Raw genomic sequence first — 14,169 nt, forward strand, 5'->3', positions numbered from 1 at the left:
CTCGTGGCAATATAAACTAAAACGTAACAGATCGACCGCTGCCCTCTCTGTCGGCGCCATAGAGGCTCGCCGCTGCTTCATTCTGTTTACTTCCTGTTTCTGCAAAGGACAGAGTGCGGCTGCATCTTTACTAACGACCTTTAACCCTTCGCAGATTTAAGCTCAGGGTCTGACGGCGCCTTTGACACCCACAATGACATCCTCTTCATCACAGGGAAGAGCGGCTGCGCATGCCTCGTTTGCTTTGCTCGCGGGCAGGAAATAAAAAAGAGAAAGGGGCAGTGTAAAAGAGAAGAGGAAAGAGGAGAGGAGAAAGAGGACAGATGAAGGCAAAGACTTTTACAGAAATTTAAAACCCGGCGGAAGTCGAAAAGCAACGAGCACAAATCAATGATTTCTCATTGTTAAGCACTTTATGTTGTTTTTGTTGGTTCTCGTTATCAGTTTTGTTAAAGCAAACGGTTCAGATTTGTACTTTTATGATTTTCATTTGAGTTTTTGTGTAATAGGTTATGTTTTGCTTAAAGTTAAACACAAAGGTTCAAATTCTCTGGTGAAATTTGCTGTGAAATTGTCAAAATGCAGCTGTTTTGACCAAGTTCACGGAAAAGACTGACATTTATTTAAATTTAGCGTCTTTTTTCCATCATAAAGGTGCAAATGCAGAGTTTGTGTTGAGTTCATGTTCAAACACTGGAGTTTATGTATTCATATTTCATTCTTAAAAACTAGAACGTGAACAAAACCTATTTCACATTTTCAACAAGCCCAAAATCCTGAATTGTATTTTCTTTGGGGGGGATTTGTTATACGTTTGTTTTACTCCACATTAAATTTACAAATCTTGTGACTGTGAACGCCTTTTGCTTTTGACGTGACATTTATTTAGTTTGATGCTCTGCGGTTTTGAGAAGAAGCTGCCGCGGTGAGTCCGTAATCGTCCCGAACACAACACGATCATCATTCCATGCGCAGTTTTTTTTTTTAACCTTTGACCTTTGACAAACGCACCTGACCGCCGCCTCTCTTCACCCGCAGCGAACGCCCGCAGACCGAGCCGCAAAGGGCTGAGGAACGACCGGGACAAACCCCTGCCGCCGCTCCTGGCACGAGTCGGGGGAAACATCGAGGCGAGTGCGAACGCCACAGAACCGCACGTTTTTTTCACCATGTTCCGTGACCGAATTCTTACGGCTTTCTTAACGTTCCTCCGTTCAGGTGCTGGGCTTCAACGCTCGCCAGCGGAAGGCGTTCCTGAATGCGGTGATGAGGTACGGCATGCCGCCCCAAGATGCCTTCACCAACCAGTGGCTCGTCCGGGATCTGCGCGGCAAATCTGAGAAGGAGTTCAAGTGAGTCAAGAGTCGGGCGAGCGCTGCGATTCACTGCGGTGGAATAGAAACGGGCAAACTGCAACGCGCTGCACCCTCCAGACCGCAATAAACCTTCTGTTCCTGTAGTTTTCAGCTCTACCAACGTGTTCTGAACTGCATGTGATTCTGTTTAAAGCTTTTAGGGATTTGTTTTTTGACGCTGAGGAATTGGCCTGACCCTTGATGCCACAGTGATCATTTAAAATCTTCTTTTCTAGACGATAAAACAATCATTTTTAAGTCATTTTCAACACAAAATAATAGATGTTCTTTCGTAAGTAGATTGAAACAAGCGCCTTTGCTATAATCTGTTATGTTTAAAACTGCATGTATTAATTTAGTTACACAGTAAGAGTACAGAAAGTCAGATGAATAGGACACAATTGGATCGTTCCTGAATAGTTCGAGTAGTTTTGGTCTTTTCACAGGTTTCCGCCTCAAGGATTCTTTCCCGATTTGAAGGATTTGGCCTGGCAGCTGTCCTCCGTTGTCATGGCAACGACACAATTCAAATACTTCTTTTGAATGGGGAAAAGTCCTCACAAAGTCTTCAAATCAGGAAGGAATCAATTGCCTGAAAGCCTGAATCTGAACTAGTCAAAGATGAAGTTATTTCATTCATTCTGAAGAAAGTACAGCGTTCTTTCTTTCTCAATTATGTTCACAACGCATCAGGAATGTGCTAAATGTGCTGTGAATGTCTGAGGTTCAGGTCGCAGCATCGTGAGTTTGAATTCTCAACAAACAATTTGCTGCATGTCCTTCCCCAGTCTCATTTCAGGCCGCACTGTCCTGTCAATGTACTCTTCTTTGTGTAAAATTTGAGTTGGACATGTTGTTGTTGTTGTTGTTGTCGTCGTCGTTGTCGTCGTGCTCACTAAATCTGAAAGAGCGTAACAGAGCTGGCGCTTCTCGTTTCCAGGGCCTACGTGTCTCTGTTCATGCGTCACTTGTGTGAACCCGGAGCCGACGGAGCCGAGACCTTTGCAGACGGAGTTCCCCGCGAGGGTCTGTCCCGGCAGCACGTGCTCACGCGCATCGGCGTCATGTCACTCATACGGAAGAAGGTCATTGTTCTCACTATTTGTGTTGTTGTTTACCTGTAACTTTGGCATTTCATGTTTTAGAACTTAAAATTGGGTCAGGCTATCTACTGAAAGCATTGATTACTTTATATCTTTGAGGATTTATGTTAGCACTCCATCTTCTGGCAGCAGAGGGCATTACATGGGGAGATGAACAAAAGCTAGCTTGTCCCGACATGCTACTGTATGCGCACACTTGTAATGAACGAGATTTGATGACAGAAATGCAGAGAATGAGTTTTGCGATAATTTATGAACCTAAAAGCGGCACAAATAAATGCTGAATGCAGTGTTTTCTGAGGCTCAGAGGGAGAGAACTTACTGAACAAACCAGTCTGAATGAAGCTAAATATAACTCCTAACATGTTTTTGATGAGGGAACAATATAAGATCAGGCTTTAAAGCTTAAAATAGTCAATTTAACAAAACTGTACTAGTATTAGTGCGGCAGTATGTAAAACATACTGACATTGTGCGATTGTGTGTTGGTGGCGAACGCTCAGGTGCAGGAGTTTGAACACGTGAACGGGCAGTGGTCGATGTCGTGGATGGCGGAGCTGGAGGAAAACAAGCGGGCGGTGGCTTTAGCGGCCGGAGAAGACCCCAAGACCCCTTCGTCGGGCACTCCAGCCGACACGCAGCCCAACACCCCCATCCCAGGTACTGAAAGTGCAGTTTTAGACCTGGGAATCGCAGGGTCAACAGTTTTAAGATGCATGCCATAATCAATATACTGTATTAAATGACACTTGTTACTTTCATTTTAGCTTATTCACTATTTACATTTGTATTCTCGCTGTATTTCTGTATGTTACAATGTTTATATTGTTCTGCTCAGTAATTTTCTTCATGGATCAATAACGTTTGACTATATCTTTGGTTTTTATCAGTTGATTTATCGTGTGACTGACTGTGTCTTTTTGCAGAGGATTTGTCCAAAGTCGACGACAAGGACGACGTAAAGAAAGAGGGAGAGGACGGCAAAGTGGGCAAAAAGTCCGACGATGCAGACGTGAGTAAAATGTTTGCTATCTGTAAATGAGCGATCACCCCGGAAACGACTCGGCGTAATCTCGCCGTTCGCTCGCAGGTAATCGAACTCCCAGACGAGTCGGACAAATCCTCCCCGAGCAGCAGAAAAGAGAGCGAAGAGGAGACGACGACGACGACGAAGAAGGAGAAGGAGGAGAGAGGGAGCGACGCCAAGGACAAAGAGGAGGAGAAGGAGAAAGAGACGAAGCCGCAGGAGGAAGAGACGAGCACCGAGGTGAAGACGGAAGAGGCCAAAACGGATCCCGAGGGGAGCAAAGGTACGATATGTTGTTAAGGGAAATATTACGATAAACGGTAATAATCAAAATACTTCATGCCACAAAACCACAAGCAGGAGACGCATAAGAATTCTCTGAATGTCAAATATTGTTATGAGAAATGAGCTGAAATGATTAAAAACAATAGAAAGACACACTAATATAGTTATTAAAATGTAAACACAATCATTGTTAAGCCTCAGATATATTATCCCAGCCATGATTTAGGCGATACAGTGTTATTAGTATGATTTTGACAGGACTAGGTAGCATTCGCGTCATTATTCAAATGGACTAAATGTCTTATCTTTTGTGTTTATTTGGGGTTTTCAGAATAAAAGCTAACGATTATTTTAGTAGTGGACTAGTCATTCATTTGTTGATTGGTCGACAAGTCAAACGATTATTTCTATTGTTCGTTGAGACCTTTTACGTACTTGATTAACAAAATAACGGTGAAATGTGGTGACTGAGGTGTCTTGTTTTAGTCTTGTTTTAGTCTTTATTGTCCAGATAACGGTTGTTTTTTAAAGTCAGTCACTTAGTCGCTTTATCGTTGTCGCTTTATCGTAAAACTGCTCCAACTTTCTCCAAAAAAAGAAAGAAAAAAGAGAATTAAGTTAAAGTTAAAGTACCCTTGTAAAAAAGACTCGTAAACAATCAAATGATGGAAAGAGAAAAGAGAAATCTAACTTTGTCCATCATCCGTGTGCTTCAGCTGCTGACGAGGGGAAAGAAGAAAAGATGGACACGAGTTCATCAACGGACGACAAAAAAGGTGAATATTGCCCGACGAGTCTGACAGTTCTCACACTCATTTAGTCTAATACTCGACGCTTGACATGGTTTCCTCCTCGCAGAGCAAAAGGAAGAGAAGGACGTATTGAAAAGCGACGACTTGGACAAACTTCAGAACGGAGAAAACGCCAAGGACGGAGTGACGGCGACGGCGCTGGTCAACATCAGCGAGGAGAAGAAGAAGGCCACGAAGCAGCGGTTCATGTTCAACATCGCAGACGGAGGCTTCACAGGTGAAAACACACTGACCACGAGGCAGCGGGTACCAGAAAGCAGCACTGGTACCTGATGACGCAGCAGGTACCAGAAAGCAGCACGTTAGAGCCAAGATGATGACGCAGCAGGTACCAGAAAGCTGCAGGTTAGAGCCAAGATGATGACGCAGCAGGTACCAGAAAGCTGCAGGTTAGAGCCAAGATGATGACGCAGCAGGTACCAGAAAGCTGCAGGTTAGAGCCAAGATGATGACACAGCAGGTACCAGAAAGCTGCAGGTTAGAGCCAAGATGATGACACAGCAGGTACCAGAAAGCTGCACGTTAGAGCCAAGATGATGACGCAGCAGGTACCAGAAAGCTGCACGTTAGAGCCAAGATGATGACGCAGCAGGTACCAGAAAGCTGCAGGTTAGAGCCAAGATGATGACACAGCAGGTACCAGAAAGCTGCACGTTAGAGCCAAGATGATGACGCAGCAGGTACCAGAAAGCTGCACGTTAGAGCCAAGATGATGACGCAGCAGGTACCAGAAAGCTGCACGTTAGAGCCAAGATGATGACGCAGCAGGTACCAGAAAGCTGCAGGTTAGAGCCAAGATGATGACACAGCAGGTACCAGAAAGCTGCACGTTAGAGCCAAGATGATGACGCAGCAGGTACCAGAAAGCTGCAGGTTAGAGCCAAGATGATGACACAGCAGGTACCAGAAAGCTGCACGTTAGAGCCAAGATGATGACGCAGCAGGTACCAGAAAGCTGCAGGTTAGAGCCAAGATGATGACACAGCAGGTACCAGAAAGCTGCACGTTAGAGCCAAGATGATGACGCAGCAGGTACCAGAAAGCTGCAGGTTAGAGCCAAGATGATGACACAGCAGGTACCAGAAAGCTGCACGTTAGAGCCAAGATGATGACGCAGCAGGTACCAGAAAGCTGCAGGTTAGAGCCAAGATGATGACACAACAGGTACCAGAAAGCTGCACGTTAGAGCCAAGATGATGACGCAGCAGGTACCAGAAAGCTGCAGGTTAGAGCCAAGATGATGACACAGCAGGTACCAGAAAGCTGCACGTTAGAGCCAAGATGATGACGCAGCAGGTACCAGAAAGCTGCAGGTTAGAGCCAAGATATTAATGCAGCAGGTACCAGAAAGCTGCAAGTTAGAGCCAAGATGATGATGCAGCAGGTACCAGAAAGCTGCAGGTTAGAGCCAAGATGATGACACAGCAGGTACCAGAAAGCTGCACGTTAGAGCCAAGATGATGACGCAGCAGGTACCAGAAAGCTGCACGTTAGAGCCAAGATGATGACGCAGCAGGTACCAGAAAGCTGCAGGTTAGAGCCAAGATGATGACACAGCAGGTACCAGAAAGCTGCACGTTAGAGCCAAGATGATGACGCAGCAGGTACCAGAAAGCTGCACGTTAGAGCCAAGATGATGACACAGCAGGTACCAGAAAGCTGCAGGTTAGAGCCAAGATGATGACACAGCAGGTACCAGAAAGCTGCAGGTTAGAGGCAAGATGATGATGCAGCAGGTACCAGAAAGCTGCAGGTTAGAGCCAAGATGATGACGCAGCAGGTACCAGAAAGCTGCACGTTAGAGCCAAGATGATGACGCAGCAGGTACCAGAAAGCTGCAGGTTAGAGCCAAGATGATGACACAGCAGGTACCAGAAAGCTGCAGGTTAGAGGCAAGATGATGATGCAGCAGGTACCAGAAAGCTGCAGGTTAGAGCCAAGATGATGACACAGCAGGTACCAGAAAGCTGCAGGTTAGAGGCAAGATGATGACACAGCAGGTACCAGAAAGCTGCAGGTTAGAGCCAAGATGATGACACAGCAGGTACCAGAAAGCTGCAGGTTAGAGGCAAGATGATGATGCAGCAGGTACCAGAAAGCTGCAGGTTAGAGCCAAGATGATGACACAGCAGGTACCAGAAAGCTGCAGGTTAGAGGCAAGATGATGATGCAGCAGGTACCAGAAAGCTGCACGTTAGAGCCAAGATGATGACCCAGCAGGTACCAGGCCCCAGAGTTTGTCGAGTTTGTCCATTTTAAAGGAAACACATCTTCCAGCTCTTGTACTTTGCCGTTCCAGCGCTGCATGAAGAGACTTGTATCGTTTTGTCCTTGTGTTGTTCAGTATTTTCCTGAGCGCGTTCTCATGGTTTGAACACGTTCGTTTCCAGAGCTCCATTCGCTGTGGCAGAACGAGGAGCGAGCAGCGACGGTCACGAAAAAGACCTTTGAGATTTGGCATCGTCGCCATGACTACTGGCTCCTGGCCGGCATCATACAGTATCCTTTTAGTTTTGTATGGTTCAGTTTTCAGTACAGTAATCACTCGGCTGAGATAATGTACACACATACGTATTTTGATTACTGTAGTTGTCATCTGGAATATACAGACTATAAAACACACATGAAAAGACATTATTAAATAAAAATGTCAAAAAATAATAATATCTTTCAGATTTTCATGAATAATACACTTTATTTGTAAATATTCTCTATGTAGAAGCCTTCATTAATCATGTTTAAACCTTTATTTGGTTGATGATGTATTTAAAATGTCCCATTGCACATTTAATAATGATTTCATTGGTTGATTAATCATAAAGAAAATTATTGTTGACCATTTAGATCATTATTAGTCGCAACCCTTCTTAAAACATGTCACCATATTTTAACAACACATTTAAAGCTAATTGCTAATTTTCATTATTTGTCCTACATTTGCACGGTGGCAAAGGCGGTTAGCGCTCTTGCCTCCCAAGATTCGATTCCCGGACCAGACCAACATCACATGATCTCTCTGGGTGGAGTCTGCATGTTCTCCCCGTGTTACCGTGGTTCTCTCCGGGTTCTCCGGCTCCTCCCACCATCCAAACACATGCATGTGTTAGGTAAAATTGATGACTCTAAATAGAATAGCTGTCTGTAATGTCTCTGTGTTGGCCCTGCAACGAGTTGGCCACTGTCCAGGGTGTACCCAGCCTAAGTCACTGGGATAGGCTCCAGTCACCCGCGACCCCGAAAGGGAACAAGCGGTACAAAATGGATGGATGTCCTACATTTTTTTATTTCATTATTATTATTATTATTATTTTTTTTTCATTTAACCTTTATTTATCCAGGTTGCTCAGATGAAAACTAATTTAAACGACGACCTGGTCAAGAGGCAGCAGCACAAAGAGCAGAGCAAATAGAATACATAAATACTTGTATTCAAATATTAATAATAATATTTGCTTAGATAGAAAAGATCCATTGCGTTCGTAGCAAGGCTCGTCTCACTGGTGTGAACACTTGACTCCTCGTCCCAGACACGGTTACGCCCGGTGGCAGGACGTCCAGAACGATGTGCGGTACGCCATCCTCAACGAGCCGTTCAAGGGCGAAATGAGCAGAGGGAACTTCCTCGAGATCAAGAACAAGTTCCTGGCTCGACGATTCAAGGTAGAGGCTCGCTTTGTTTGCATTTCGACCGCTCGGACGTGGGGGAAGCCATTACGCCGCGGCCGGACGCTCTTAAACGTACCTTTTGCCGTCCTCTATCTCGCAGTTGCTGGAGCAGGCGCTGGTGATCGAGGAGCAGCTCCGCCGGGCCGCGTACCTGAACATGACGGAGGACCCCGCCCACCCCTCCATGGCCCTGAACACGCGCTTCAGTGAAGTCGAGTGTTTGGCCGAGTCGCATCAGCATCTCAGCAAAGAGTCCATGTCTGGGAACAAACCGGCCAACGCCGTCCTACACAAAGGTACCGCGCGGGGGTAATGCAGGATTATCACGTTACCGCATTAAGCACGACGACAGCGAGCGCCGGGTTCGAACAGGGTAATAAAGCCGAGCGTGAAGCGTTCTTAGACATGTAAATGTGATGATTGCGCTGTAGTAAACAAAAGACAGTTCAAGTGCAAAAGGCAAAGAAGGAGTCAAGAAAGAGTAGCACAGAAAATAGATGTAACGCAAGTTTCCTGTAAACAATGATCAAGTAAAAGGTAACCAAGAAAAACATGAAGCAGAAACTGAGCTTTTGTCTCTTTCAAAAGGTGGAGGTTTATTCACGTGCACAGTGTATAAACATCTCACTCTCCCTGACAATGGTTCTGTCCCTACCTGACATTACAGTTACAGAGTAAGCCTTTTATAGGCGGTGTCAAACAATTGACACGTATGCACATAATCACAATCAAATCGGCTCCAAAAGAGATAGACCAGGCCCTCACGTCTGTGAAGGTTCCAGCTATCTCTTCAGAGGTTAATCGGAGATGTTTTCCACACATAATCAGGTCCTGACCCATTAATTGGCCTGATCCTGGTTGATTAAGAGGCGCAGGACAGTATAATCAGGAACCAATATTCTTATATCATCTGCACACAGGAGAACAAGACAGATATTAATTTCGTGACATGTCATGGTCTAAAACAACATCAGAATGACATGACATGACCCATTTTCTCCATTACATAGACACTTACTTTCTGAACTTCTGCTCAATTATCATTATTTCATGCCTTCTCTAAACACACCAGCAGGGGGCAGGTGCAGGTAATCTCTCACTGGCTTCAAAACTAAGACATTTGCTCGTCATCTTTGGGTAATAATTAGCTCGACAGTGCAGAGGTCCAAGCCACAGACCAGTTCAGTGTCTTATCAGTGATACTTGTTTCAGGCTTGGAGCGCTTTTCCAGACGCACAATCACACACTGTTCACACTTTCATGGATTATTGTGTCGGATCTATATTCGGTGCTGCTAATTTACTGAAGCCGCAGCTGCTCCGGGTTCGGACCGACAGTTTATGCCCTCGGCTCCTCCGCCGTCGATCATCTACTCACAGATGAGGCGGATGACACGGTGGTGGTTTTACCCGGTCAGACGCTTTGACCTCTGAACCCGTGACACTTTCCTCTCTGCAACAAGGCGATTGTTACGCGTCGACGCCGGTCTCGGGAGGTTTAGGCATGAACCAAAAGGTAAAAAGGACAGTAGATAAGACAAAAGTGAACATTTATACGACTGAAAATCTGGAATGGGGAGATACACAAAATAGATAAACAAATGAACAAGCTGAGGTTTGTGGCGACGACCCATTGGCTGATGTCAGTTACAGCTGGGTGGGCGTGGCCAGAGAGAGGTGCAATGTGCCGTTACGTAATGGCCCAGGGCAAAGATGCAAATACATGTTACTGTAAATATAACAACAGCCGCTTCATGCTAAAACAAACGATGATCTATAAAATTGCATGTTTAACAGCATCAGTCAACTCATTAAGATAAGATATTCCTTTATTGTCCACACATGGGGAAACAAAACTCTTATAAACAAAAACTCCTATAGACAGAACCTCTCATTTCTTAATAAGGAATGAGGAGAAAAATAAAGATAAAATAAAATAAAAACAGCTAGCGTAAGACAAGATAATACTAATGATAATGGTAAAATAAACACTATTTACATCAGTTATATGCACATGAATGTGACGGAATTGCACATTAAAAACACAAATACAATTCTGAATAGTTTAAGTGCATCTAGACAAACTGTACATATACAGAACAGAAGACACTACATTACAAAGGGCTGGGTAATGAAAAAATAAAAGTTTCCCTTATATTGATCCATCCCGATTTTTGATTCAATAGTTTTTGGCTTATTAAAAGAAACAAAGGACTTTCAGTGTTAATTGTATAAACATAAACCGGATAAATGAGTAATTATTGCCATTCAACACGAACACTTCTTCCTCCAAAGTCTGAACTCTGCCCCCCACATTAAATTGGCCTCTTGATTAAAAGTAGATCATTAATGACGAGTACAAACACCTTCACGCGCTGAAACATGAATAAAATAAATCCTGAGTCTCTCCCTTTTCGTCCCAGTTCTCAAACAACTGGAGGAGCTGCTCAGTGACATGAAGGCGGACGTGACCCGCCTCCCGGCGACCATCGCCCGGATACCGCCGGTGGCCGTGCGCCTCCAGATGTCCGAGCGCAACATCCTGAGCCGGTTGGCGAGCCGCGGCCCCGACGTGACGGGCCAGGGCCAGGTGCAGGTGCAGGTGTCGCGCTGAACTCTCGGGACGGGCGCCGCACAGGACTATTTCTACAACGTTTTAATTCAGACAAAATCCAGGTCAGTCCAGAGCCACAACCTTCGAACTCCGAGGAGCAGCGGCTGGAGTCGGGAGGCGGGGCTGAGGCCGAGCTTAGAAGGCGCCGGAAAAAGGTCCACGGAACCACGGACCTCACTGTTTTCTGTCATGTTTACTGTCAGTGTACACGAGACTAAGCCAGGACCTAAACTAGAACTAAACCAAAACTACTGCTGGACTAAACCAGGACCTGAAGTAGGATCAAACCAGCTCAAAACAAGAAGTAAACCAGGATTTAACAAGGTCTAAACTAGGACTAAACCCCACATTAAATCAAGACTAAACCAGGACCTGAAGTATGATCAAACCAGCTCAAAACAAGAAGTAAACCAGGATTTAACAAGGTCTAAACTAGGACTAAACCCCACATTAAATCAAGACTAAACCAGGACCTGAAGTATGATCAAACCAGCTCAAAACATGAACTAAACCAGGATTTAACAAGGTCTAAACTAGGACTAAACCCCACATTAAATCAAGACTAAACCAGGACCTGAAGTATGATCAAACCAGCTCAAAACATGAACTAAACCAGGATTTAACAAGGTCTAAACTAGGACTAAACCCCACATTAAATCAAGACTAAACTAGTTCAAAACAAGAACTAAACCATGATTTGACAGGGTCTAAACTAGGACTAAACCCCACATTAAATCAAGACTAAACCAGGACCTGTAGTAGGATTAAACCAGTTCAAAACAAAAACTAAACTGATTAAACAGGGTCTAAACTAGGACTAAACCCACATTAAATCAAGACTAAACCAGGACCTGTAGTAGGATTAAACCAGTTCAAAACAAAAACTAAACTATGATTTAACAGGGTCTAAACTCGGACTCAACACAGGTTCGGCCAATTCAACACCAACATTCAAACCAGTCCCAAATTAATAATTATTCTATTCTAGGACTAAACCAGGTCTAAACTGGGACAAACTAAGGGTGAAACCAGAACTAAACCTACACAAATGGGTCTAAACCGTGAACTAAACAAGGGTTAAACTGGATTTAAACTGAGGCTAAAGTATGACTAAACTTAGCCTAAACTGGGACTAAACCTAACCTAAACTGAGCATAAACAAGAACTAAACTGAGGCTAAACTAGGACTAAACCTAGCCTAAACTGAGACTAAACTTTGACTAAACCTAGCCTAAACTGAAACCAAACTATAACTAAACCTAGCCTAAACTGAGACTAAACTTTGACTAAACCTAGCCTAAACTGAAACCAAACTATAACTAAACCTAGCCTAAACTGAGACTAAACTAGGACTAAACCTAGCCTAAACTGAGACTAAACTAGGACTAAACCTAGCCTAAACTGAGACTAAACTAGGTCTAAACCTAGCCTAAACTCAAACTAAACCAGGAGTAAACTTACACAAATAGGCATAAACTATGAACTAAACAAGGATAAAACCAGGTCTAAACCAGGACTAAACAGCCCTACACCAGGACTAGATCGGGACTGGAACAGGACTGGAACAGGACTTGAACAGGACTGGATCAGGACTGGATCAGGACTGGATCAGGACTGGAACAGGACTGGAACAGGACTGGATCAGGACTGGAACAGGACTGGAACAGGACTTGAACAGGACTGGATCAGGACTGGATCAGGACTGGATCAGGACTGGATCAGGACTGGATCAGGACTGGAACAGGACTGGAACAGGACTTGAACAGGACTTGAACAGGACTGGATCAGGACTGGAACAGGACTGGAACAGGACTGGAACAGGACTGGAACAGGACTTGAACAGGACTGGAACAGGACTTGAACAGGACTGGAACAGGACTGGAACAGGACTGGAACAGGACTGGATCAGGACTGGAACAGGACTTGAACAGGACTGGAACAGGACTGGAACAGGACTTGAACAGGACTGGATCAGGACTGGAACAGGACTGGAACAGGACTGGAACAGGACTGGAACAGGACTTGAACAGGACTGGAACGGGACTGGAACGGGACTGGATCAGGACTGGACTGTAACTGTCATTGAGCCACACATAAAGCGGTCTATAGTTCTCACCAGGGTCAAACTAAAGCAAAAGCAGGTCAAACTAAAGCAAACGCAGGTCAAACTAAAGCAAACGCAGGTCGAACACGCGGCATGTTTGGACTTTTACTGCATTGACGTGGAACAAGTTCTTTTAGGGTTCTTTTGGGGTCCTTACATGTGTTTTATCCGTGTAGATGTGGGTGCGGAGGGCGCGTGTGCTAGTTTTTTTTAGATTCAAAAAGCAAGTTGTTGTACGTCTAAAACCACAGACACTTTTAATAGACTTTTAACGTCTAACTGTCCCATAGTTGTGTTGCGTTATTGTTGTCCATACTGGGGCTGCTCGATTTGAGAATAAAACAGTTTAAAACAGTTTTTGACAAAGTTCAGTTCAGTTAAACAAAATGTAAACGCCTTCATTGGCTGGTCAAACTTGGTCAAAATCAAAAATTAAACCAAAATCTTGACTCGATACAATAGTTCCCGGCGCAAATTGTGATTTAAAGTTACACCGTTCTGAAAAAGCAAACTGTAAATCTCTGTTAAATGGAAAATAATAGCATTTTTGCAATATATATATTAGATTTATTTACTAACTCTTTGTGTTTCGCTGATGGTGTAACAGTGGTTTCTTTACACATTTTGCAGCCCTAGTCCAGTCCATCGCCTGTGTTTTTAAAAGGTGGGAGTCGTCAGACCCCCAAAAAGCTCCTCAACATTCCTAAAACATCGTAAACTCCCCCACCCCCCACCACCTCCCTATGTTTGCTTTGGAGCTGTTGAGTACAAATTAGAATAAGTTATGGCAATCGTTTTTTATTTAATTTGTTATCGTCTGTTGCATTGTGATTCTTGTTGACTTTATCATTGATGTTTGTTTTATGGAGCCCAATAAATGGTCATCGATTTTACAAGTTTTACAGTGCATTTTTAAATAGTTATTTGAATGATTATTGTTACTGTATCCTGGTGTCGAGCTCACTGAAAGATGTACCGTATTTTCCGGACTATAAGTTGCACTTTTTTTTCATCGTTTTGGCTGGGGTGCGACTTATACTCCAGAGCGACTTATATGTGATATTATTCGTTATTTTCACACTGGCAACCACAAGAGGGCGCTCTAGGCTCTAAGTGACACAGAAGAAGAATCTGCACTTCCTGTTCCTCTGGAGTTTGTGGAGTTGTTTAGAAGTGACACAGAGGAAGAAGAATTCAATGGATT

The 14,169-nt window shown here is 44.2% G+C and overlaps 1 protein-coding gene across 1 annotated transcript in view; it reads left to right on the forward strand.

Moving 5' to 3' along the window:
- The window catches only part of chd4b (chromodomain helicase DNA binding protein 4b), a 40,346-nt gene extending 26,485 nt beyond the window's left edge, over nt 1-13,861 (forward strand). The window contains exons 28-39 of the mRNA XM_072460965.1: nt 1,039-1,130; nt 1,219-1,352; nt 2,296-2,440; nt 2,962-3,118; nt 3,385-3,470; nt 3,549-3,768; nt 4,487-4,546; nt 4,629-4,799; nt 6,973-7,081; nt 8,110-8,242; nt 8,349-8,544; nt 10,671-13,861. Of these exons, the coding sequence (XP_072317066.1) occupies nt 1,039-1,130; nt 1,219-1,352; nt 2,296-2,440; nt 2,962-3,118; nt 3,385-3,470; nt 3,549-3,768; nt 4,487-4,546; nt 4,629-4,799; nt 6,973-7,081; nt 8,110-8,242; nt 8,349-8,544; nt 10,671-10,861 (1,694 nt within the window). The 3' untranslated portion in view covers nt 10,862-13,861. The remainder of the gene's footprint in view (nt 1-1,038; nt 1,131-1,218; nt 1,353-2,295; nt 2,441-2,961; nt 3,119-3,384; nt 3,471-3,548; nt 3,769-4,486; nt 4,547-4,628; nt 4,800-6,972; nt 7,082-8,109; nt 8,243-8,348; nt 8,545-10,670) is intronic.
- The last annotated feature ends 308 nt before the right edge of the window (nt 13,862-14,169 follow it).

This window comes from Eucyclogobius newberryi, unplaced genomic scaffold, assembly GCF_026437365.1.
Source record: "Eucyclogobius newberryi isolate DKJ021-1_F unplaced genomic scaffold, fEucNew1.0.hap1 SCAF_3, whole genome shotgun sequence".
NCBI lineage: Eukaryota > Metazoa > Chordata > Actinopteri > Gobiiformes > Gobiidae > Eucyclogobius > Eucyclogobius newberryi.